The following is a 25,208-nucleotide window of genomic DNA, read 5'->3' on the forward strand; positions in this document are numbered from 1 at the left end:
CACTAAAGTCATCGCCATCTCGAACCTACACCAACACCACCAAAGCTTTTACACCGCCAAAACTCAAGTCAGCGGGAAGCTGTCTACCAGCTTCCACCCACTCTCCACCAACAAAATGAATCACATCACAGCCCCCGACGAGCCCTTCCTCTCCCCCTCCGACCTCGCCCTCGCCGCCGCAACGTCCTCCCACACGCAGAACCGCTTCCGCATCTCGACCCGCAAGCTCCCCATCTCCAAGTCCGCCGCCATCGACGCCCTCGAGAAGAAGCTCGGCATCCCCGTCCCCGAGATGATCTTCGGCGACAACCTCGTCTCCATCACCCACACGCCCTCCAACTGGACCCTCAGCTTCAACACCACAGACGCCCTCGACGCCGTCGACAAGACGGACAAGCACATGCTGCGCGTCGCCTACGCCCGCGACTGGGAGAGCACGCGGGAGGAGACGACACAGAACATCAAGGAGGTGGTCAAGCCCTACGACTGGAGCTACTCGACGGCGTACGCCGGGTCCGTGGACGGCGGCGTGGCGTTTGCGCCCACGGACAAGCAGATCCCGATTGAGCTGCTCAAGCGGCGCGACCCGATCCTCTTCTTCGACGAGGTCGTGCTGTACGAGAGCGAGCTAGACGACAACGGGATCTCGCTGTATAGCGCAAAGCTGAGGGTCCATGATAAGCGCATGCTGTTGCTGTGCAGGCTGTTCATGCGCCTGGACAACGTCTTGGTGCGGTTGAGGGATACGCGGATATACGTTGACTTCGAGACGGACGAGGTGCTGCGCGAGTATACATCCAAGGAGGCCAGCTTCAACGACGTAAAGAATGTGAGTTTTGATGGTGCCGCGATTTTGACGCTGGATGTTCCATATACTGATGACTTTTTTCTGGTTCCAGGCGCTGCGGAGGACAGGAAGGCTACCGGATGATGTCACCGTCGCTCTACGGGATCCCAATGCCTTGGATCCATTCTTGAACGTTGTCGAACACAGGATAGAAGCAGTGTCACTGGCAGGGCAGCAGTGATTGGGATCAATGCGGGACACCAAAAGGGAAGGCGAAACAAGAGGAAAACAGTAATCTAGTCCAAACATCTAGAGGGGCGTGAGAGGGCATCGCATATATGAGGCATGGGGGCGTTCTGGTACTGGGCATGAACCCTAGGATATATTCTCAACTTTTGATTTCTTCTTTTTTTGTTCATAAGATAAACGGGAGCATAGAAGCTCCCCAGCAGGCTCTCCATCGCAAGGGGAGAGATAATGCAACAAGATTCCAGACCACGGATATCAACAATGGTAGTACAAATCCATCCATCCAACCAACCGACCAATCCAGACCAGCGCCACTCCCTCAAATGTGTCTTGATCAATGCGTGAAAGCGTAAGAAGAATCAACCATGCAAGAAAAGAGAGACCCAGCGCCCCAACGAAGAACCATAGCACAGAAACCAAAGGCAACCAGGCATAACAGGCGAACCGATATCACCACGCCCGGCACATCATCGCCCATCCTGCGGCGAAGACGGCTCAGCCACCTCCTCAAAATCCAGCTCCCACTTGTCCACCTCCTTGAACTTGTTGCTCGCCTGCTTCAGCTCCTCGGTAGAAATAGCATCAGCTGAGCCCCCAGCAGCCTCATTGAACGTGTCATCCGCCAGAGGATCAAACCTGCTCACTTCTTCGTTTTCGCTCCCACTACCGTCGTTTTCTGCATTCTCCTTATCCGACGAGTGACGGGACCTGGCTGCATAGGACGTCGGCCTAGCCGATGATGATGCTGTCCGCTTGCCGCCGCGAGAAGCCGAGCGAGCTTTGGTAGGTGGCCGGCCCCTTTTCCGTCTGCGCGCAGTCTGCGTGTCCAGATAAGACAATTCGTCATCCTCGTGGCCCAATCCCGAAGTGTCGAGCTCCTCGTCGCTCTCCAGGCCGAGCGGATCGCGCGATTTCTTGTACTTACGCTTGGGCAACAAGCTCGTAAGGTCAGCCGTGGTCATCTTGGGGGACTCCTGCTGCTGGCGCTGTGGTGGCCGTCCGCGGGGCTTGCCGGTCTTGGCCGTGTCGTAGTTGGGTGAGTGCGTCAGTGATGGGGGAGAGGACATGTCTGAGAGGTTCTCGAGGCGCGTGGGAGTGGTGACGGAAGGTCGGCGGCGCTTCTTGGCCAGCGTCCGAATGTCTGGCCACACCTCTGGCCCTTCTGAACCGCTGCTCGCCGGCGGGGCTGCGATTTCCTCTAGGTTGACCGGTGTGACTGGACGTGGAGGGAGTCTTGCCGGGAGGTCTCGCGGCAAAGACATTTCTGAGAGTTCAGAGTCGCTCGTCTCATCCACTTGATCATGCTGCGAGAACGGAGGCGCATCTGGCAACTCTGATGAGTCCCGTTCACCGGGCTGCCTAGACGGACCAGGCTCTGTCCGTGACACCTTTCCAGGCCGTGCTCTGCTCTGTTGCGTATCCAAACTCTTGCGCTTTCTCGAGTTTGAAGACTCGGCTTCATATGGCACCTCCGGCTCTTCGCTATCAATCTTCCCCTGCGTGCGGCGCCTGTTGTTCAGGGGAGTGGATTCAGCCTCGGGCTCAAAGTCATCCTCGCTGTCCGCTTCCGAATCTTCAATCGCCCGAGGCTCCTCCTCCTGCAGAGCTATCCTGCTGCCCCCGAGAATGCTCGGCTCTCGCGCACGCCTCTTGAAAAGCCCAATGTTGAAAGACGAGCCAACCCTCGGGGTATTCCCAGTGCGGCTGCTGGGTCGAATCGGGGGGTCGTTTCTCCCAACAAAACTAGACCGACGCGACTGAGAGCGCAGCGCGCTATACGACATGTTCGAAATATCTCCCGAGCGCGCCGAGCCGGGAATGTTACCCTCCGCGAAGCTGTCCTCCAAGTCGCCGAAAACGCTGTCGGCCAGATCCAGCCCGCTCGTGTCTCGTCGGTTGCGCCCAGGCGTAGTCGTCGCGGTGAATCGCCCGAGCTCTATGGAGCTCCGCGAGCTTGCGCGTGGTGCCGTCTCGTCGCTTGTTGTGGTCGCATCTTTGTTGGCGAGCTTCTCAAGCGCCTCGTCGCGGGTGCGGGTTGCGGCCTGGATGGCGTCTTCTTCGCTGATGCTGGGCCGTGTAGCGGGGAGCGGATTCTTCCTCGGGCGTCCTCTGGGGCGTCCTCTGGTCTCTGTTTTCTGATCGCCTGCGATGCTGGGGCTGCTGCTGCTTGGAGGCTGTGCAGCGGCTCTGGCTGCTCCTCGAGCTGCACCACCGCGTCCCCTCCTCGGCCGCGGCATTGCAGGCAGCAGGGAAGTGCGCGCGAAGGGGAGGTGGCAGGAGAATTCACGCTGTAGGTGGTGGAAGCTTGCTGATGAGACGTGGTCACGAAAGATTTGCCCGTTAATCGTTATGTCCGATCTCAAGGCCAAGGTGCATAAAAAAGTGAAGAATGCTTTGCTGTTATCGCGATGTCATAGTAATGTGGTTGGGAAACAATACTGGCTGCGGGTTAAATTTAGCTTAAAGTCTTGACGCGTCCTGACGCGGGTGGAAGTGGAGGATACGCGAGGCTGACAGCTTGGGTGGGGCACTACTCACGAAGAAAAATAAGGTGACGGCTTGGGATTTCAGCCTCGTCGCTCTACTAGTAAGATCTACCGCAGTCGGGTGCGCTACCAACGATGGACCAACACAACTACCGTTGGACACTTTTCAGTTTTCTTTTGCTTCATACTACCTTAGGTGCTGGAGATATGTCCTTGTAACATGATACATTACACATCAGAGATGTCCATCCCCATATCTCTAGTGAGTCGTCGATATATATCATACACGGCCGTAACCAGCCAGATTCTTTTCCCTTTATCGTCATAATGATATGCCAAATAATACACTCAAAGTCCACTCACAATCCCGTTTGACCGTCTAGATGAGCGCCTGACCCATAAACATGCTCTTCTTCACATCAGCAACAACATCCCTCCTGTCATCGTTACCCACAAGCACAATGCCTCTGCCTCGTCGGCCCATTCTTCCAGCCCGCCCCAGACGGTGGATGAAGTCAATCGTAGTATGGGGAACGTCGTATAGGATGACGTGTCGAACAGCGAGAGTGTCAATGCCTCTGGACGCCAGATCAGTCACCACCAGGACCTTGACGTTTGCCAAAGATCGTTTCCGCGATGGGTTGGGGGGCGCAATGATCCGCAGCGGCTCGGACGTGGTGAAAGTCTCGAGGGTCTCGCCGTGACGCTTCTCGGGAGTGTCTCTATGCAGAGCTTGAGCATCGATTCCCTTGGAGCGGAGATACTCGGCGACCTGTTCCGTCTTCTCTCGCTCGTTGACAAAGACTATGATGCGGCGGACGTCGATTTCGTCCTTCAGCAGGTTCTCGTGCTGCGAGGCCTCTCGCCCGATGGTGTAGATTGCGTCGGCACACGCAAGGTCTTTGTTGTTGCGGTAGGGATCCTTGGAGACGTCGATGACGCCGAGCTGGACACGTCGGGGGATGGCATGCAGGTTCGGCGTCGTGATTCTGACCATCTTGGGATAGTTGGTGGCCAGGTAGTTGTTGAGCTTTCTCGGGATCGTTGCCGAGCAGCAGATGAGCTGCTTCATGGAGGGCGTTGAGCGCTCCACGATGCTTGAAGTCACGGCAGAGAAGCTCCGATCGAAAAGCGAATCGGCTTCGTCAATGATCAAGTGGGAGACTCGAGAAAGAATGTTGGGGTCGGAATCTGCAATCGAGGCCAGCAGATGAGGTGTCGAGATGACGAGATCGAGTCCCTTGGGTCCGTACAGGTTCCTCTGGATCTGCTGGGGCTTCAGGTTCGATGATAAGATCTCCGTCTTGAATTTGACCGCATGCGACAGCTTCTTGGCCACCAGCCCGACTTGGTGAGCCAGCTCGGCTGTCGGGACCAGCACGACAACCTTTGGCCTGGCCATGGTGGGATGAGGCTCCTCAAAGGGCTTTCCTTTGAAATCCGCGGCCTTTTGACGCTCCTTCTCGATTTGAGCACGCTCCTTGTAGGCCTGAATCTCCGGATCCTCGGCCTCGGCCCTCTTCAGCGCATCAATGGCCGGCAGCAGATAGGCAAGCGTTTTGCCCGATCCAGTCTCCGCCGCCAACAGGAACGACGACTGCCTCTCCTGTTGAGCCCTCTTCTCTCCTGGCTCTTTTTGTCCCAGCAGCGCCGGAATCGCCAGCCGCTGCACCGGTGTCGGACGAATGTCAACCATTCCTGCGAAGACCTCGTCGCCGATGGCCGTCTTGACCGCAGGAAGAAGGTCAAACTGATCAAACGACTCGTAGCTCTGCATCTTCTCTTTCAGCGACGTGCGTTTGCTATAGGACACCGACGCCAGTGCCCGCTGCATCTTGAGCGCCTTTCTATCGTTTGGCGGCCGCCGCCTGCTGTCGTCTTTGGAGTCTTTGCGATCGACCGAGCGAGCTCTTGCCGCCGCCCGGCTGGGGTCAATGTTGGCTACCGTCCGGTTCATGCCGGCAAAGGGACCTGCGATTCTTTCTCGGCGCGGCTTGCGGTCATCCCGACCCAGACGGGGTGTTTTGTGGACTTGGTCGGCGAGGATCATGCGCGAGGGCCTGTCCCTGGCTCGCTGCGTGAAGGAGCGCTGGCCCAGACATGGCTGTGGCTGCACCGAGGGAAGTATTGACGGGCTCAGTGAGGGCTGTGTAAGAGGCCGGCTTCGGATTGTGTAGACACAGCGTAAGCAGACCGAGTTTGCGGCTGCACGACGCATCTTGAAATGTCTCGATGTGGTGAGATTGGCGTTGATGGAGGAGATGCAGAAGCTTTGCAACTTTTTTTCTTTATCGTACTGATTGTCGCTGCTTATCGGCGCGGGTCGCATCGGCAGTGCTAGCGCCGGCCCCGTTGATGAGCGGCACTTGGGGCCCGGCTTCACGATCTCAAAGACGGAAAGGCGCAGGTTGATCTTTTTCGAGTAATTTCCATCGATTACCTTAAGATTTCCTTACGGAAGACAGGAGGGTCCGGTGAAGAAGTCCATTTTGTTGCAAATGAGCAGTGGGAAACAGACTCCCCGGTGCAATCCATTTTCCACGAAAGTATCAACCAGAGACGAAATGTCCATTGTGCTTCATTGCCTACAAGCATAGTATGAAAATATAAATAATTGAAGAAATATAAATGAGAAAATGACAGATACCACAGAGAAGTGGCTGCTTGCAAAGTAGAGAAAAATGCATCCTATGTATGAAGACCGGCGTCATGTCTCGCCCTTCCTGTCCTGCTGTCCCGTTGTAGAGTCGATTTGCTTAACCATAATCCCATGCTTTTCCCCAACCTAAGCTCCTTTCATCATGAGATGCTCGCCTTGCTCAATCGCGGGGCTCTTGGCACGACCAAAGCCAGTGTCATTCTTCATATAGCCGGCCGTGGCCACTGGATGGGCGCCCTCCTCGGGACCCGGTGTTTTGGGCTCTTCGGCAATGGAGCCCAGTGATACAAGAGACCTGTTGCGGCCGCTGCTGGTTGACATGCGATTCTCCCTCTTTCTTGCCGTGGCTGGGCTGAGAGAACCTGCAGACAGGACACTATCATCAGAATCCACGCTGAACCTTCTTGCGTCCATTCGAGGCGACGGTTGTGTATCATCAATGACGGCTTGGTCTTCTGCCAGACTCGACTGAATCTTGCGTAGAGTGCTGAAGATGGCCGTTTTGTCGCACGGAAACTGCTCGATGGTGGGATCATTGATATCCACTTCGTCAATGTTGAACTCGTCGAACCTCGGCTTCGAAGATTCCCGCCGCAATTTATCATCATCAAGAGCTTGGTGATCCAAGGCATCGTCCACATAGTTGTATGCGCCGAAACACTCGTGGGCAAACAAGGGGGTTTTAAGTTCTTCATCAATTTCGCTCTCTCCGCCGGACCTGCTGATGGGAGGGGTCGAGTCGTCTTGCTACGATGCCTGTTAGAATGTTACTGCGTTGCAAAAAAAGAAGAGAAAGGATATGTACAGGTCGTTTCGTCATACCTCATCGAGTTTTGCAGCTGTATCCGCCACTTCGGCTGCAACCGAGGCCACTTGCTCAATGGGGGTTGAGGTCCGTCTTTGCTCTTCCCCTTTGAGCTTGGGCACGTAGTTCTTGGGCATTTTGAGGACGTTGTTGCGATTGCCCATTTCGTCCGTAGCTGGAGGAACATCCAAAAGTCAGACTGATACCGAGGACGATAATCACGGTGATGATGATGATAATGATGGATAGATGATGATGATGATGGATGATGATATCGAAAAGGCGACGGGGCAACTCACCGGTGGCTCTATTCTCATCCACCATCCAGGGCCCCTCTTTGCCAGCCCTGAACTTGAACTGATACTCCCTCCCAGGCTCACCGAATACGCGGGACTCGAAGAAATATTCACCTCCGTCCTTGCGAGAGAATTCCATCTCCTGGAGCCCCCATTCCAGGTTCGCAAAGTTACCAGCCAGGAACACGGGGGGCTCAGTCCCGGGGCGGTGGAACGTAACGGTATAAGGAACGGCGGCTGACGACATGGCGATGGTTGGAGAGGAAGAGGAAGCTGGGCGACACACGGTGGGGGTCTGTAGAGATGAAGAGCTTCGCAGTAGTACTTGGTACTTGACACCGGCGTCAAGCTGTGGTGTTCCAATCGAGAAGCCCAGCAGGGGGGTGAGCTGTTATGCGCTGCAGGATTGAAGGCACCGCGCCACTGATTCAGTGGTAGAGGAAACGAGCTGCTTGCTGCTATTCCTCTCCTTGCATACGGCAGAAGCAGAAAAAACAAGGGGTCGATGGGCTGATCAGCCTCTTCTTATGCGGGGTTCAGGTCCGAGTTTCTGTTTCCTTCACCAAGGCTGGAGGCCCAGCTCCGAGAGGGATCAAGATATGGGGATGGTTGGATGGGAACCCGGGCCGTGACGCTGGATCATTGGCTGGCAGAGGCTACTGGCAGCTGCCTGGAAGTTCCCTGCTGGAGAGAACCGGGAGAGAGGCGGTGGTGGAGGGCGGCTCTGGATCCCGAACGGCTCATAGAATCGTCATGGCTGGCGAGTGGCACCTGGTAGTGACGTGGGCGTCGCGTAAGGCGTTCGCGTCCGGCCTAAGGCAAGCCTCGAGCGTTGAATACTACTAGTAATACAATATGGCGGGAGGGGAGCGGCATTGCGAATGCGTTTGGGGGAGGTATTTATTTCGCCCATCTGCTCGCTTTTAGTCACGCAATCAATGCAATGCAGCGTGTCTGTGAGGTAAAGTAACCATAACCAGCCCGGGTAAAGCCAGCATGTCGAGAGAATGCCTGCAAGAAGCACGAAGGTCTTGGATACGGCCCGTTGCTCCGTGGCTCTGCGGCAAAACAGCCACGGCTCCAGGTTCCTTGGACAATGCGGGACGATGCAGGCGGAACCTCCGCGCAGGTACTGCCCAGGTAGGCCTAGCGGTGATATCATGGATTTGGGGTCGGGCCAATCAGAGGCAAGGAACGCTGTGCGGAGAAGCTGGTGCTAGAAACGCTTAGCCTGATGGTTATTTGATGGTTCCTCAGGTGGGCGAGATGGACGATTTGACTGGTGAAGTATATTTTGAGGGGACGCCGTTTGATATTATGTAACCGCCTTGTTCTTGAGTTTCCACGAGGGATGCATCAAACTTCTATGGGCTTGGACGTTGACCCTGCAGATAGTATATGGAAAAGAATGATGTTGGACTACAGGTACTAACTTATCATTATTCATCAGGTAGACTTCGAGGTCAACTCTTCTTGTCTGCTATTTGGAGAAGGCACCAGTCAGGGGATCATGCCTCAGTGTAACGAGCCGCGACGTCACTTGTCATGCCACGCCGGGTCCTTCGCACCTACCCTTGTACCGCTATGGGCGGCACCTGCTAGCCCGAACTGGGGAGCAACCTCCAAAATGATGACTACGCCAAAATATTCAGACTTCGATTTTTTTTTTGTTACTTTGCTGTGTATTGCTGTCCCGCGCTGTCCTCATTGCAAACTGCTCCTTTGCTTGATTTGACAGACATACAAGCGGCATCTTCTTCATCTGCGTCTCTCCACATTCAAAAGGCCTCAGCCATGTCGATTCCCCCGCAGCTCATCCGGGTCAAGCGCAAACGGGACGACGAGTCTCCCGTCACTTTCCTCCGTCAGTTCGCCCGTTGACATGGACGTCCTCAGTGCGCCGCTCCTCTAACACCGCGTAGAGCTCGAAGAAGGGGCCAAGCGCCACCGCAGCGACCGCAATTGGGTGTATCAGCGACGAGAGTCCCAGGCCGCACCGTCAGGCCCGGCCGTGAGCCGCAGCGATGGCAAACCCGTCATCCACGTCTCGCAACCGGAAGATCGTCCCTCGCCGATAAGAACACACAGCGACGGCCGTGTTTCAAGTTCAACAAGCGATATCCGGGGAACCGCGAAGCGATCCGACGATGGCCAGCTTCCGGAACAGCGCAAGTTCCATGTATCGCGGGCGATGTTGGCGCAGGCGTCCGCCGCCCAAGGGCCGACCAGCGCAGGAATCTCGAAACATGCGCGGCATGGGCCAACCATCTTTGTCGAGCGTACAGGCCGCAAAAAGATTATCCCACGATCCTCGCGACAGAGTCTCGTCATCAGAGATGCCCAGGCAGTCATTACAAAAGGCCCCTCTCAGGAGGTGGTGGCGACCTCCGACGAGCACATCGAGCAGAGACACCTCAAGAAGCCTGGAATCGCAAAGCGGCGTGATCCTTCCCAGGAGCCACCAGCCCGCCATCCTCTCCCGCAGTCGCTGATCAACCGCCATACTGAGGACATGGACAAGATTACCGCTGACATGAATCAATGGGTACTGGACGAGATTGGTGCAAACTTACACGCCATGGAGGTTGAGAAGAAGCAGGCGGAGAAGCCCAGATTCAGGCCCAAGGCCCCGGAAAAGAGATATCAAGAGCGCCATCCGGCTGTTGCTGTAGCGCCAGATAGCCCGGCCGGGGAGACGGCAGATACCCCCATGGCTGATGCGAGTGAGGAAGAAGGGGACGATGCGGACTGGATCATCGAGGAATACGTGCGCATCCCCGCTCACACTATGGACGTCAATGTGCTACCGTCTGATGTTGGCCTCTTGGTTTTGGATGGAGAAGAAGAGAACATGCTGTTTTACGGGCCACCCCAAGACGAAGATGATGAGTATGCAGAAGATGACGAGGACGAAAATGGTAAGCCACCGCCATGCAAGACACTGATCTGATCCACATGAGACAAGAGCCTCTCCATTGACCCTTTACAACAGCGGAAAACTACTACACGGCAGATTACCCAGAGGATGAAGTGGATACTGAGGATGAGTACGACCGCCACGCCTACATGTACCGGAACGCCAATGCCTCAGACGAAGAAGAGTTCGACGACAACGAATACGACAGCGACGAGTTTGCCATGGAAGGGCAGGACGACGACGATGATGACGCAAGGATGGACCGTATTCGACAATTCATGCAACGCAACGCCGCCTTTCGATAGGCTGCGATAAGACCTCGTCTGTCTCTTCGTCTGTTCCTTGAGCACCGCAGATTCCACAACACGCCATCCGACACCCCCCTTGTCTCTCTCTCCCCTTCATTCTGGGCCAACCGCCTGCTATGCTATCGAACCAAAAGCCGCCGAGCATCGTCATCACCCTCGTCATTGTCATCATCACCATTAGCATTCCGATCAAAAGCTTGCTGCCTCCCACCAGGGAGCCCCTCACCTCCTCCTCGAAGAAACTCACAAACATACAACGGGGCCGTGTAACAACCGCCTATCATCACTACCCGAGCCCTTCGAGATGACACCCCCCACGTGGCCCGTCTGCAGATTATTTGCCATTTCCTCTTCTTCTTTGCTCTACAGAAGGGAATCGTGATGGGATGCGGCATAACGCACGCGGAAACGCCAAGTATCTGCTGCGACTCCCCAACCAATTGGAACTGTTGTTGTGCACATATATGCCGTATATGTAATGTACGTGTACGAAGCACGTTGTGTGTATCTGGGTGTTGGGCGACACATTCCTGCACGCCCCCCTGACTACCCGTTTTCGACATGCTTTGTATGCTCACCGCTCTGCTACTCCTCTTCCTCTTCCTCTTCCTCCTCTTCCTTGCTCTCGGTTCATGAATGGAGCTCACGCAAGCGCTCTGGGGGTTGTGGCGCAGAAAGGAAAACGGATCCAGCAAGCGCCAGGCTCTGTCTTTGACTCTCTGCTGGTTGGATTGAATACATTGCAGATGTTTTCCCCCTCCTTTCCCAGCGCTTGCTTGATCGACAACAAGAAGTCGATACACGACATAACACACACCCCCTCTGGGGATTTCCACATGTAGAGGCTCTCATTGCAAATCATTGACCATCAAAAAGGCAAACAGCCAGTCTAATCCAATCCAATCCAAGTGCCACGTCCAAACGTCTGCCGGGCCATTCCTTTGGAGGGATTTAGTTTGCTTGCTCTCTCATCCTATCAGGAAGAGAGAAACAAAAATTTGTTAGTTCTCATCGAATGCCAAGAAAGAAGCCGGCGGGAAACGAAAGAGGCGGAGGTGAGAATGAAGGAATTCCATCCGGGGTCACATGCACGCTGCTGGTACCCTTTGTCACCGAACAGAGAGAAAGCTAGTCTAGGTCTTTGACTTTTTTGGCTGCCGGTGACTCTCGCTGCTGTGAGACGCAAGGGATAGCTCTCGGCGACACGCGTCCAATGCAGGGCAACCCAAATAGTAGAAGAAAACCAAGAGTTATACAGACTACAAGACGAAAGAGGAGGGGGGTGGCGTTCACACGAACTGCCAGAACGAGTACAAAGTAGAATGCAGTAGAATCACAGATCAAGAACAAGACGAAGCGTCCGAGTAGGAATTACCAATGTAGATTTGATTGTGTAGATCCAGATATACTAAGAAGTCATGATATCTCGCCAACTCTTTTGGCTCATATACGAATTCCCCGTCCAATGAACAAGCGACCAATTTTCCATGCCCTCGCCCAGCTATAACGATCATGACCTCCTCATTAAAGGCCCCTAGATATATGCAGGAAATATAGAGATAAAAGCGACGACAGGGCTCGCCGGCCCCAGCCATCAGAATCCAGCAAAAGCAGTGAGAATAACAGCAGCAAGTAATAAATACTAGTACATGGGGAGAATATATATGAAATAAAGCCAAAAAGACGAAGAAGAACAATGAAACTGGTTGCAGAACAACGAGAATGATGAAGAAGAGAAAACAAAGCAAACCTCAAGATGCAAAAGAACGCTTTCCTCCGATGCTTGATGCTTGAAACCCGTGCCCTCATTGAAGCACGAAGACTTCGACCTGAACATAGAGAAAAATAAAAGAAGAAAAATTATCAAAAAGCCGTTTATGATGTCGTAAAAGAAAACTGCTGCCGGCTGACGCAAGGAGAAGAAGGGATGTAGTGAATGGTGGCCGTCTCCGCTGGGGAGATCGATTAGTAGTAGTACACGACCATACTTTTTGCTCTCAACGAGAGAGAAAAAGCATGGACAGCGCTCTGTCCCTCTCGAAAGTGACGCCTCCCTTTCTCCCGTCTTCTAAGTGTATGAGTCTGAAAAGGCAAGTCGCTCACATCTTGAGACGCCTCTGCTCCTTTCTCCTTCGCCGCTCCCTGCGTTCCCTGAGCTGATGGAGGCGTTTCTTGGCTACAGTTGAGAAGTCGGTTAGCATCCTTTGCAGATCTATGAGGGCTTTGATAAGAATCAGACTCACCCCAGTCCATACACTTCATCTTTGTTTCGTCGTCTACCCAGTCATAAAAGACAGCTCGGTCGGGGTAACGCTGGGCAAGCCCCATAGGCTCCATCGGCCGGTCTTGGCTGTCTCTCTCACGGCACTTGATGCTGACGTGTCTCGGCTCCAAGTCATCATCGTTATCAAAGATGAGATTGCCATCTCTGTCCCAGACCGGAATGCGCTGATTCATACGGTAGTACCAGGCTTGGAGGCCTTGAACAGTCCTTTCTGGTGTGCGGCCAAACCTCTCTGCAAATTCCTGCTTGATTCGTTGCCACTTCAGCTTCCTGTCGTGCCAGGCATAGATGATGAAGTCGCCCTCTTCTTGGGTGTACTTCTGGTTGATGTGCCGCCCTTCGCTGTCGGGAGGCGGGCTAGGGTAGCCGTCCAGCCTTGAAGGGCAGAAGTCGCTGCTAATGGCGTAGTTTGGGTACGTGGGCTCATGAATCGAGAAAGCCAGCATCGACGGCAGCGGTTGGGGAAGTAAGGAGCCACGACGAAGGCTGGATAGTGGAGAGGGAGGAGGGAGGCTGGAGAGAGGCGAGGGAGGGGTCCAAGACCGTGTTGATCCATACGATCGTGCGATGGCGTCCACACCTTGATCGAACTCCCTAAGGCTCGGCAGCTTGATGGGAGGCGGGTTGGCGTATGAGTTTAGGCGAGTCAAACGAGGCATCGGGGAGCACTCCCGGGAGACGTTACTTGACGCAGCTGAGAAGGATCCTAATGGAATACGTTAGCTGTCTCATGTCGAGTACTCTTGCGGGTTGGACCGTGATAGTCGAGTCCGATGACCAAGGCGCAGCACATACCCTCCGGCTTGACGATGGGACTCGCAGAGGTTGAGTCTGGAGGGGTTTGTGGGTGGAGAAGAGATCTTGGAACAGAAGATAGGTAGTCGGTGGACAGCTTTCTAGGAAAGAATCCCTCTCTGTTCGTCATGCTTGCGATGCCCAGCATGTTGGCTGTGGCCGGAGAAGAACCACGACGGTCGTGAACCTCTTGCACAGGGAACATCTTTCAGAGTAACCCTCGAGTAAGGCGTATAAGACAGCAGCGAAAACAATGGGCGAGTTCCTGGGTACCGGAGGGCTGTCTCTGAAGACAATGGGCAAATCGACAGAGGCTGCAGTTAAGACACAAAGGCCCGGGTTGGATGAGAGGGAGAGTTCCAGCAGGTAGATGTCCGCGGTAACGAGGGATATAGACTGTAACAAAAGGGTAGGCGGACAAGACTTGCGTGAGAAGGGAAAGAGTGGATAGGTTTGAGGATAACACTGAGTGAGGGTCAACACGAGGAGCACGGTCTTCTTGTACTTGCTGCGCTTTGCCTTGGAGTGTGTTCAGACCCTGGGGGATCAGGCCTGTGCCACGGCCTTCCACCAAGGCGCTTTGCTACCGCCATGACCAATGGCTGGATCGGCCGTGATGGGCTCCAGAGAGGGCGGTACAAGCGACTCCCACTCCTCTCTTCTTGGAGGGGAGGGGTCTCTTCGTTGTCCGCCCTGTCCTCAACCCTGCACACGAGACAACGTCCAACACACAAGGTGTGGCCCTGTTCCAGTGGATCACCGCAGAATCGATAAAAAGGACGGCACATCCAAACCTGCGGCGGTTTGAGAGGGCAGGGGTGCCAAAATTGGCACCACGTCGGGGGGCCCCATCAGAGGCGGCTTTGTATCCGCTCATGCTCTGCAGGGTGAAGCCCGTCTTGCAAGGCCAAGAGAGAGATTCGGGGAGTATTCACTTCCTAAGACAGATGTGGCGTGGCAACATGAACCAATGCGCCTCTAAGGCAAGGCTAGTGCCGAAGGGCTGAGCTGGGGTGGTGAACCAAGGGTGATGACAATAGGTAAAGAGATGAGAGACCGAGAATGAGACGGCCGTACGAGTACGCAAGATTCCCGCTGGTGGCCAAACTAATCGTCCGGTTATGAACGAATATCCATGCTCCCAAAGACAAAAGGACCATACGCCAGTTGTCTCCTCAGCTAAGGTATGTAAGCCACTCGTGTTGGTATCGAGATGGCGTGTTTCCCTTGGTTTTGTCTTCCCAACGGCGAAGAATCCGGCAGGACGCATAGACGGATTGTGGAGATTGTTAGGGACCAGAGAGGGACCAGGTGGCATTGAAGAGATCTCCCAATAGCACCACCATGATGTTGAGCATATCCACAGCTGTGTTGGTCGTTGTGTGCATGCTAGCAGCCATCAAAAGGTAGCAAGCAGATGATGCGAGACGGACCCTCGCCACGAGGCGCCACCCGCACGAAAAATATGCAGTAGCAGGACCGCCTCAATACCTCTTTTAGCACTCGCACCCCATGCTTCATCGGACGTATTTCTTCGGTGGCCGCACAAGTGAGGTCGTATCGCAGGTACGGCTATCATCTCGTCCAGGGAGGCTGCATTCAGATGCCGGGTTGCCACCAAGCCGGGGGAATTTGCACCCAGATTGACAGCAATCTGCTGCGTGGACCAACAACATGGCTTTGGGCACGTTCACATACACACACAGTGTCAGACGACGAGCTCTGCTCACGGCTTACATGCTTGCGCAAAGCAAGTAGTCCCCAAAGAAGCAAACCCGAGAGGTCGGAAATGCGATGGAGACGGCCTCTGTCCAGAGACACAACAACACGACAGCCCCTACCGAGCTGGATTCCGTGATGATACAGGCCGGCTGCATAAGTTTGCAGCTCAAAGACCAGTCTAGACGGTGGCGACCAGCTCACGCAGAGAATAAGCAACATTCGAGACCTCAGGATTCACATATCTAATTGGGCAACAGCTGGCCAGCATCTGGCAAGCAGGTGAGGCGTGGCAGCTGGTAGAACTTGGGCGTCGATGCCAGGCGGCTTTGCATAAAAGATTTGGACGACGGAGAGCAGGAGGGCCAGGGGAGCAGGTCCAGGTTCGACGTGGCTAATCCGGGGCCGGTAGAGGGAAGGCCGAGCAAGATCTGAGAAGTGACCTGCTGCCGCAATCAGGGGGGGTATGCCACGGCCAAGTCAGTGGTGAACTGCCAGCAGCTGGACGCAAATGTGCCACTCCCAAGACTCAGATTAGCGGAACCGGTTCTTTTTTTGTTTCTTCCTGCAGGCAGATGCGACGCCGGGTTCCTGTGTGTCTGGGAGCAATGAAGCAAGATGCAGGGCAGGGCGCCAGAGGGAGACGGCAGCTGCGGAGAGGCCAGAGGCCAGGTCCAAAGCAGTGAAGAACGGACCTCCTTGCCTCGCGGCTGAGCCCGGCGTGCAGTGCCGGGTGAACTTTGCGCCTCTCCGCGAAGCACTTGTCGGCGAAGAGGGTCAGTGAAGAAGGAATTGGTGGCGGCCCTTGGTCTTTGGCCGTGGCCCACGCCCGGTCCCAGCTCCCCCGGCGCCGCCCCTCCCATACGAGACCATACAAGACATGCGGCTCTCTCTGGCCATCCTGATACTAGGCAGTAGTACTAACATTCAACAGCGTTAGTATCCGTTTCTCATTGTCAACAGCATCATAATCATCATCACCGGCAGCGTTGGGCCGAGACGTTGCAATGGCGGTTTGAGCAGCATTAGTGCCAGCTGCTGTGGACAACAACTGGAAAGTGGTGGCATTGTCAGACAACGTCTGCTCACACAGGCCATCAAGGGGATGGTGCTTGGCACTAGAGGAGCAAAAAGAAACGACGGGCGAGGGAGGGGAGGCCGAAAAAAGAAACGAGCAAAATGTTACAGAAGAAAATGACTGTGGCGCGGGTGCGTCAGCTCCGCACGATTCGAAGAGAGGGCGTTTCTCCTCGCGATCGTTGCTTTTTCCTGCCTGTCGAGAGGAGGTTGTGTGAGGAGATGAATCTTTGGGCGCAAGGGAGTGAAAGAGGAGGAAGACAGATGAAGAGACGTGAGCCAATCAGGCCCCGGTCGGCGCTAGACCGGATGAGGGAGCGGGCATCGAGTAAGCCATCGCCGGCGTCTGATTGGCCGATGCTCCCCTGCTCTTGCATTTGACCGGTCAGTGGACAGCTGCAGCAGCCGGGGAAGGAACAATCAAGGGTGCGGAATGCCAGCGATCTGGGATACCTCGCCATGTACCTCTGGCCTACCACTGCAATTGAGGGTGGTTTGCAGTGATGATCTCTCAAAGAGGCTGATATGTTATCAGATATCACGAAGCAAACATTATGTACCTTCAATTCGGTATACGAGTCCGATTGGAGGAGAGTTTACACGCAGAAGCAACACCTGGTGGGCGGGATGATGATGATGATGATACGTACTGTACATACCTCAAGGTACCAGCATTTCATTTGTAAACCCCAGACCCGGTAAACAGGCCGACTGAGTAAGATCAACTCCATGGATTTGATCCGCTGTCGATAAGCTTTCAGCTCCTCTTATCCCCCGGCCCAAGGCAAGACAGCCCTGAACCCAAGACCCTGTCAGCGACTCCAAGTCAGAACCCGGTCGATACGAACAACGTGCATAAACCATTGCTGATCTCCCTTCCAGCTCTCCAGGCGGTGTCAACCAGATCCTACATACATACCTGTTCCTCCGCCAGAGCAGGGGGCGGGTGAAAGGGAGGAAGAAAAGAAGAAAAAGAGAGGGAGAGGAGGGCGAAAGGGAGCGTCACCTTCAAGCAGCATTACTAGTCTCAGCAGCAGTCGATCTTCGGCAACCGGTTTCGCTTCCGGATTGCCGCCATGTCTCAGCAACCTGCGTTGATGGCTTGGGACCGGTGAAGCTCCAGGTGCATGCAATCGCCCCTCTGCAGCCTATCGGGATGTGGTGCCGCATGAACAGAAGAGAGGGCTCCGCTTCTGCCGGCTTGCAGGCAATTGGGGGGACCAGGTTTTCTGAGCCGGGAAATATGGAGTGGCTCGTTATTGGCATCTGCACACACACACGTCTCCAACCATGGACGCACTTGCATACGATGCCTGCATGTAAGGCTCCCAAAAGGGTGATGTGAGTGTGTGTGTACACCTACAAGCATGTGCTGTCGTGGACCATACATACTTCCATACTCACTAATACCTCCTACAGTTGATGCTGGTGCTGCTGCCCTGCAACATTCTGATGCATCTCGACGGGTACAAGTCATGTACATTTACATGGGAGCGTCCAATGGCAGCCCGCAGCGATTCATACAATACGTCGAACTGCTGCTGCTGCTGCTCGTAGGCCCGATACAGAAGCACCAGCAGCAGCAGGATTTGCGCCCTGAGACCGGACTAGACCAGACTGCAGGCCTTGTCCTTGTTGTCGCTTTTTGTTTTCTCTTTCCCGGAATTGCAGGTCTCGTGCATACGAGTACATACGACAGATTTGCACCGGCTGCTTGTACGTCTACGGCGTTCGGAAGAGGAATCGTCAACACCAAGCGAGATAACTACTATAGTACCAGAGATTGTACTTCAGTTGGTATATTTACTGCCTAACCTGGAGGACTTCTTACGACACCAGGTCAGGTATCGATTCCACGTCAACTCCAAGCGCTGCAAATTGGCCGGGGCCATCACATAGTTGCAGCATTATCTGCAGAGCATACTACTACTGAGGCAGTGAAGGTGTGAGCACCTTGCCGTCGTGGCACAAAAGAACTCCAACTTGGAAGGGTGCATGGCAGAAGCTACTTGGTACATGGCTTTTGGTGCTACACGATGCCGTTTCTCTGATGCCCTACGACAGTCGTATTGCAATTGGGAGGCACATGCCATCTACCCATCTCCCCAGGCTCCCAGCTAAGCATACACTTACACCGTATGTTTGTATGGCAAGGTCTATCCTCCCTATACCTTCAAAGGGCGGAGCTGCAGCCCCCCTCTCCGCCGTCGACGATAGTCGCTGGGAGAGCGGCGTGGCGCTCATCCTCCCTGGTTACGCTCCAACAAGATAGTGAATCCGAAAGAAAGATGGATAGTCAATCAATGGTAGGAAGAAGAGACTACCCGCAAAATGACAGGTTGCGTTGGGAGACACGGCAGAGAAAGCAATAGTCTTGACCCAAATAGTCCTGACCCAAGAGACACCGAAAAAAAGAAAAGAAAAAACACACACATGCTACTAGCCCGCCGTCGACTGACGGACAGAGACAGATCTCAGCCACGATTTTCTCAAAGGTTCCTTTTTGCCGCTTAGTCCTTCAGGGAGGTTGGGAAGATAGTACGTAGCGGAAAAGTACCCTGTAGGTCTGTAGTATAGACCCTTGGAGGTTTACAGATTTCGACAATATTCGACGCCAATCTTTACGTATAGTGCAGCAGCCGGTCTTCATAGCAGGACGCAAGGAGCAATGATTTCTGTCAATTATCACTTTCTTCTTGCAATTTTCATTCAGTTCAGCTTGACAAGTATCCAGGTTTCTCCTCCAGTGACCCGGGTGTTTATCCCGGTTACCGCTAGAAGAGCTCAGCTTCGTAGTCGCCCTTGGCGGAAGCACGAGTTGTGAAGAGCAGTTCGTCACCAAGTGTCCCGTGTCACTCACCGTCGAGGCGTTTGCCCTGAGGATAAGCTCACGAAGACAAAGACTATTATGCTGGCGTTTCTGCTCCCGTCTTGGCAAATATAGCTAATCTGTATCTCAATCTCTGTAGATATCTGTATGCAGATAAGAGCATGTATTTCCAAAGGAAATTGTCTGCTCTTCCAATAATAAAGCCTTCGCTGCTCAACAGATTATACCTGAGACGTACAGGTGATGCAAATCATAGGTAAACATACATCACAAATGGACATACAGCACAACTGAACATATATCAGAAGTGAACCCTCTCTTCGCCGTATTACGTCCTGTCCTGTCCTGCCTTACTTCATAACTCCTATTCCCCCAAATTTGAAAAGTAACAGTCATAGAGACGCCATTACGGGGGATCGGCAACCGAGGACGCCACGTTTTCCCTCGAGCCGTCCATGCCGTGAAACTATTCAATATGACAGTGAAACTATTCGTATCAAAAAGAAAAAGAAATAGGCAGGGGATAGAACTGAGTGCGGATCAAAATATTCATTCATCCATCCATCCAGAGCTCCGCGGATACTTGTCTTTACGGCGCTTACATGCCCGTCCCGAGCACATTTCCCTGCTCCACACATCGCAATCTACTACATATTGCCGTCAGGAGTATTGATGGGGCTATATAGTCCCTTTGAGAAAGGATATCTTCCTTTTTCTTCAAGCTGAGCTGGACGTTGGACCCAATTTACTCGGTAGTCTGTGCGAAAAAGCAAAGAAAGCGGGAGATCAGTCACAAGGGTGTCTCCTTGTTTCTCCAGACGCTGGGACTCCCCTTCTCCCCCAAAGAGATACCAATCTCACCGATACCCCGTACCTCGTACACAAGCGTCGTCGGATATCATTTCGTGGCGTTGTCACTGCCTCTCTCCCTACGTCAAGCCGCCAGTGGGGAGGGCATTTGGCCACCGACTACGGAGTACGGTGTACTCCTTCGTAAATTGAGCTGGATACCAGTTGGCGAGTAATAGATGAAGGTCCCTGTTTGGCATATGAGACATGGCCCATCAACTTGCCAGGGGGGTTTGGAAAATTGCAACACGGCCTGTGCCTTGAGACTTACTGTCTCCAGTCCTCGACGGGACCATTCGTCCGGTTCCCGAGTGCCAGCGCAGCATCAGATCGTGCCTTGGCTGCCAGATACCCGTACAAATGGTAGGAGAGGAGTGACAAATGAGCCGCTCACACGACAGTGCAAGGGCCAGGAGAGGGTCTGGGGAGGAACATCTATCCGACTCGGTAGGGCTACGATCCGAAGCTTCAAATTCCTAGGGAGGGGTCTCCTGACGCGGTGTAGAGGACTGCATGTGCATGGATGAAAGAAACGGCACACTGCTTGCCTTCAGCGAGTTGTCCGCTCTGACGGCCTCAAACGGATCAGCCCAACTGGTAAGTTCTGGCCCAACGAGGCAATTAATAAGGGGAGACTCGCGGGTTGCACCAAGCACGGCCGTTTTGGTGATCATGTCGTTTCTTATCTAGCAGCAATTTGCCACGCGGTGCGATTCTCGTGACGAAATCTAATAATACTCTGCCGATAGCATGCATCACGAAAGCCCGTGAGCGCAAGCAGAACGTGACAACCCCGGCAGGGCCTGGATGTCGGTGAATGGACGGCCCTCAACGTTTCCTCAGACCCTGTCCTTTGTACTCCGTACTTCGTTCCTGGCACGCAGTTGTAATCGCATCATCGACTGCGTAGATTGCTGGCGATCCCAAGCTTTGATGGGGGCATGACGCATGACCAGCCCGCCAGCTTGCTACAGCTTGGACTCTGATGCGTCTTGGCCCATGGACCCCGTGTCTGGGAACTCTTCGTCTCCCGAGAATTTCCTACAACCAGCATATCAGCATAGCTCACGGATCGTTGCATTGTTTGTCTTCTTATTCTGTTGTTTCCGCCGTACGTACCAGCCTCGTTCTTCGCCACAGGTTAGGAAACTGCAGTCGCTGTTGGCTTCACATGACCAAGCTCCAACGACAGTACGGGGGTTGGGCTTCTTCTCAGGCAAATCTCCCTCTCCTTGCGATCCTTGTTCATCTCGACTGATAAGTCTCCGGCGATAGACACTCAGCCCGCAGGTAAAGGCACGAAAATCATCCGCGTCCACCGTTTCAGGGAAGACTCCCGTCAGGATACGGCCCAACATGATGACGACGGCGGCGTGAGTGCACAGTACGACGGCTCGCCTATCTTCAGCGTCGCAGCGATCAATGATACTCTGCATCGTGGCCGTAAGCCTGGCTTGCAGCTGAGCCAGCGTCTCGCCCCTGCTGGGAGGATGCTGAGCCGACACGTAGCTCTCGTCAAAGGCAGGGAACAAGGATTTCAGCACCGACGGTGAGGCTGGGCCGGGATGCTCAAACGGCGCAGAGCCAAACCACTCGCAGAGCCCATACTCGGGCCGGATCACGGTACATGCAGGACTGCTGCCGTCGCTGCTGCCATTGCGTCCCTTGGAGTACCGTTTCTGCTGAAGTTCAACAAAGGGCGTGATGGTCTGCAGACACCGGTAGTAGGGGCTCGAGTACACGGCCTCTACGGGGGGGTCGACTGTCATGAGGTGCTGGCCGAGCTCCCACGACTGCTCGACGCCGTGGGCGGTGAGGGCCGGGTCCACAGGGATTCCTGTTGGTGATGGGATCGAAGCTGAGTACACTCCTGTGGTGTGGTCGACGGACCAACTAGACCGGAACTGGCGTTGACAATAGCAATGGTCAATACAGGAAGCACTCAGCCTCGTGACGCCATTGTCTGCAGTGTGAAAGGAGGGGGGTGTGAGGGCATCGAATTTCAAGGGCATCGAGGGCAACACTTTACCCCATGGCGAACGACGTAGATTGTCTCGAGAGGCATGTTCTTTGCTCTAGGTATTTTGCTTTTTATCCCCTGGGTACGGAGTAGCCGAATGGAGGTGAGAGAGGAGTGACAACGAGCCGAGAAGCTATCCGTGCTGGCGCCTGGCCGTCTGAGTATCCGTACTTTGTATGCGAGATGATGCACCTTGAGGCGGAATCTAATCTCGGATCCGGGGTTGCTCAGGCCATGAAAGAAGTCGTAGTTTGACCACAAGAGCCGCTCAAATGGACAAAGCGCAGTCTGCACTTTGCAGTACGACGCTGACTCCGACACGCCTATTCCCTTGCCGAGCCTCGGGGCTTTTTGCTCTCTTTCTCTTATTAGCCAGACTGAGATCCGTGGGGGCACCAACCAGGAAGACACACCCCTGTGTTTTGCGGCTGGTGGGACAAGATTCTCAATGGCAGGCCTTTCTTCTTTCAAGATACTAGCTTCAATGCTTATTCGTGGACTTCCGGTGCTAGCATGAGGCTGTTGATGAAGGAGTTTGATGACCAAGATGTCGAATCAGAGAGAGGGGTTTGTGCCTGTTTCGGCGGTTTGACGGGTGCCAAACTTGCGCTGTTTTACGGAGCAGAGATCGGAATGCCAGCGGTGGATTCAGGGTAGTAGTACCTTCCAAAGTAACTTGGTATCGACGTTGGTGAGGAAAGAGAGCAGGACAATCATTGCAGGGACACCTGCCAGTATTTCACACAGTTGCGCGTACTCTCAGGTACCTCAAATGTCTACGTGACTGTTCAACTGTTCAGCCTGTCGGCGCTATCAAAAGCAGAGGCGCATGAAGCTGTACCACTCCAAAAGCAGGTCTCTACAAGCAGACAGAAGCGTGTCGTGTAACTCTATCATCAAGGCCACGCCTGAATTAGACTGAGAACTATTGCACCACGGCCTACAAAGGGGTTCACTTCTAATCCTCCGCGGAAGCACAGTTGGATATCCCATCAAATAGCAGCACAGCCCGTCTCCGTCTGGACGAACAATGTGAAGTCCATGTACTTCCAAAGTACGAGCACTGTACTCGCATCTTGGTCGGTACCTAACGCTAACAGCAAATCTTCAGCTGCGAGCTGGGTACCCTTGGCATTGCCGTTTCTGGTAGACTTAGCCGAGCGCCAGCAGTGACATTCCATCCATTGATCAGCAAGGCAAAACGGAGAGTCGTTGGCTTTCTTCAACAACTCACAAACTGAAGATATGTGGCGTTTTTAGAGGCGGTTCGACTCACAACCGAACCCCCAATCTGCTGTACTTTTGTGGCCTGTGCCGAGGGTCTTGAATGTGCTCAGTGAGTGTCTGTTAGTACTACTTCAACACTACCAGGTACTAGACTAACATCCGCCTCAAGCGCTGACATCGTCAATGGCATCCAAGACACAGTCACGGAGCGTCCGTACTCGTTGAGCCGGTCAGATATCAGGAATCAATGGCGGCGAATAGTCGGCTGCATGCTCGAATCCAGGACAAGTCATGGCCAAGGAAGAACAAAAGCAAACAATGACACCTTGCGCTCGCTTGCTTCACCGGTCGCAGGGATTCTGCAGCCACTCATGCGCAACAACAAGGGCATGCAATGCGAGCTCCTACTCATACTGCGATAGAAGTTACCTGGTACCCTTCCCTGTCCTGCCGAGGCGATAGAAAATCTTCACGGCAAATCAGAAGTTGGAAGGCAGCAGCACGGCTTGCCACACTCACTCACACATACAGGTGCATACATATATACGCATATACAGACACATATGGTAAGGATGCGCACTGACGGACAGACATACGAACCAAGGCAGCCAGAAATCTGCATCTGCATCTGCATCTGCGTCTCGTCTGCATCTGCGTCTGCATTGCATTGTCGTCGCACACACGTGTTAGCCTCCTCAGGTATCTCGACCTCGATGAACCTTCTTCTGGCCACTGGACCAAAGCATGCGAGGCGAGAGACAGGGGCTCTCATCCATGCTGCATCTGTAAGTCCTTGCGAGCAGGACCCGAATGTAACGGCGCGAGTGTGTTTACTGCAGCAGGTACATACGAATGCATATATACACGGAGTAGGTGCTCCGTACATGATCCCAAGACTGGGGAGAGGAGAGCGTCTCCACGCCGGTGAAGAGCTCAAATCGCCTCTGCACCTCCTACTTCGTCCATCCATGCAATTCGCTCGATGCTGCATTGCATCTACACACACATTTACACGCACACTCGCGCACACTACCCGGTGCCATCTCATTGCCACTACATTATCATCGCGTCCCATGTTCCAGGGCAAAGGACAGCACAGCAAGATGGCACCTAAGCGAGGTGCATACATGCTTCATACATGCTTCGTACATGCTTCATACATGGTTCCAGCCCGGTCGATCGCCAGTTGCTTACTTACTTCGTACTTTGGGCAAAGGAGCAAACCCTCCCTCTCCTGTCTTCTCGTCTCCTCCCAACGTAGAGACGCCGAACTCGACTCTCACCCACATCAACCGCTCGCTCATCTTTTCTCAATGGCAATACTGCTATTATTCGACCAACAACATTCGTTCCATTATACCTAGAATTCTCCACACAGCTAAAACCGTGTCGTCGCCGCCGTCAAAAGATCCAAGGTAGTCCGCAGTGCGGCCGGCCCCTGTTTTAACCTTTTAGCCGCTTCTCGTCCCTGCGGATGCATGTAAGTTGTTGTCTCCCATCGACTTCAACATGGCGGATTTGCACTTTTGATGGCAAAAGTACCCGAGAGAATGAAGAGCAAGTCTCGAGACCAAGATGATAATAGAAAGGCCTCGGAGACTAAGGCAAAAGCGGCGTTGAATAGAGTTATCTGTAGTAGTGGCACAGCCTGGAGAAAGACTCGGGCCCTCCTTACAACCACGTGGAATCTAGATCCAAGGGTCTCCCGCTAAAGACGGCCGAGGAGAGGAACTAGGTTCCAAGTGCACTTTGGTAGCGAATTCATGCTACGTGGTAAGTTCTGCATAGAGTCTCTCACCCACGCTATACTCTGCCGGAAAGGGGGGAGGGGGAGGAGTGTGCTGAGGAGTGTGCTAGCAGAGCACTGATGGCTTCCAGATACTTAGAATAGAAACAACTC

The 25,208-nt window shown here is 54.0% G+C and overlaps 5 protein-coding genes across 5 annotated transcripts; 2 read left to right on the forward strand and 3 right to left on the reverse strand.

The window, feature by feature from the left end:
• Nucleotides 1-115: 115 nt before the first annotated feature.
• On the forward strand, nucleotides 116-1,028 carry BBK36DRAFT_1158270 (TIP41-domain-containing protein; the record flags this gene model as incomplete). The annotated part of the gene is made up of 2 exons (XM_024894092.1): nucleotides 116-829; nucleotides 900-1,028. 2 exons carry the CDS (start codon nucleotides 116-118, stop codon nucleotides 1,026-1,028), a joined length of 843 nt encoding a protein of 280 aa, XP_024750754.1.
• A 468-nt stretch (nucleotides 1,029-1,496) lies between these two features.
• Nucleotides 1,497-7,529, reverse strand: BBK36DRAFT_1196633 (P-loop containing nucleoside triphosphate hydrolase protein; the record flags this gene model as incomplete). Its single annotated transcript, XM_024896948.1, has 5 exons — nucleotides 1,497-3,239; nucleotides 3,919-5,727; nucleotides 6,364-6,928; nucleotides 7,004-7,161; nucleotides 7,286-7,529. The coding sequence occupies 5 exons, from the start codon at nucleotides 7,527-7,529 to the stop codon at nucleotides 1,504-1,506; spliced, it is 4,512 nt and encodes a 1,503-aa protein (XP_024750755.1). The 3' UTR covers nucleotides 1,497-1,503.
• Nucleotides 7,530-9,076: 1,547 nt separating this feature from the next.
• On the forward strand, nucleotides 9,077-10,504 carry BBK36DRAFT_3448 (hypothetical protein; the record flags this gene model as incomplete). The annotated part of the gene is made up of 3 exons (XM_024898032.1): nucleotides 9,077-9,146; nucleotides 9,205-10,200; nucleotides 10,275-10,504. The coding sequence occupies 3 exons, from the start codon at nucleotides 9,077-9,079 to the stop codon at nucleotides 10,502-10,504; spliced, it is 1,296 nt and encodes a 431-aa protein (XP_024750756.1).
• A 2,102-nt stretch (nucleotides 10,505-12,606) lies between these two features.
• BBK36DRAFT_1115669 (hypothetical protein) lies at nucleotides 12,607-13,791 on the reverse strand (the record flags this gene model as incomplete). The annotated part of the gene is made up of 3 exons (XM_024890151.1): nucleotides 12,607-12,683; nucleotides 12,751-13,497; nucleotides 13,587-13,791. The coding sequence occupies 3 exons, from the start codon at nucleotides 13,789-13,791 to the stop codon at nucleotides 12,607-12,609; spliced, it is 1,029 nt and encodes a 342-aa protein (XP_024750757.1).
• A 7,238-nt stretch (nucleotides 13,792-21,029) lies between these two features.
• On the reverse strand, nucleotides 21,030-22,126 carry BBK36DRAFT_1167838 (RNA polymerase III transcription initiation factor complex component; the record flags this gene model as incomplete). Its single annotated transcript, XM_024895094.1, has 3 exons — nucleotides 21,030-21,102; nucleotides 21,181-21,965; nucleotides 22,091-22,126. The coding sequence occupies 3 exons, from the start codon at nucleotides 22,124-22,126 to the stop codon at nucleotides 21,030-21,032; spliced, it is 894 nt and encodes a 297-aa protein (XP_024750758.1).
• Between the last annotated feature and the right edge of the window lie 3,082 nt (nucleotides 22,127-25,208).

Source organism: Trichoderma citrinoviride (assembly GCF_003025115.1).
Source record: "Trichoderma citrinoviride strain TUCIM 6016 unplaced genomic scaffold BBK36scaffold_5, whole genome shotgun sequence".
In the NCBI taxonomy this organism is placed as follows: Eukaryota; Fungi; Ascomycota; class Sordariomycetes; order Hypocreales; family Hypocreaceae; genus Trichoderma; species Trichoderma citrinoviride.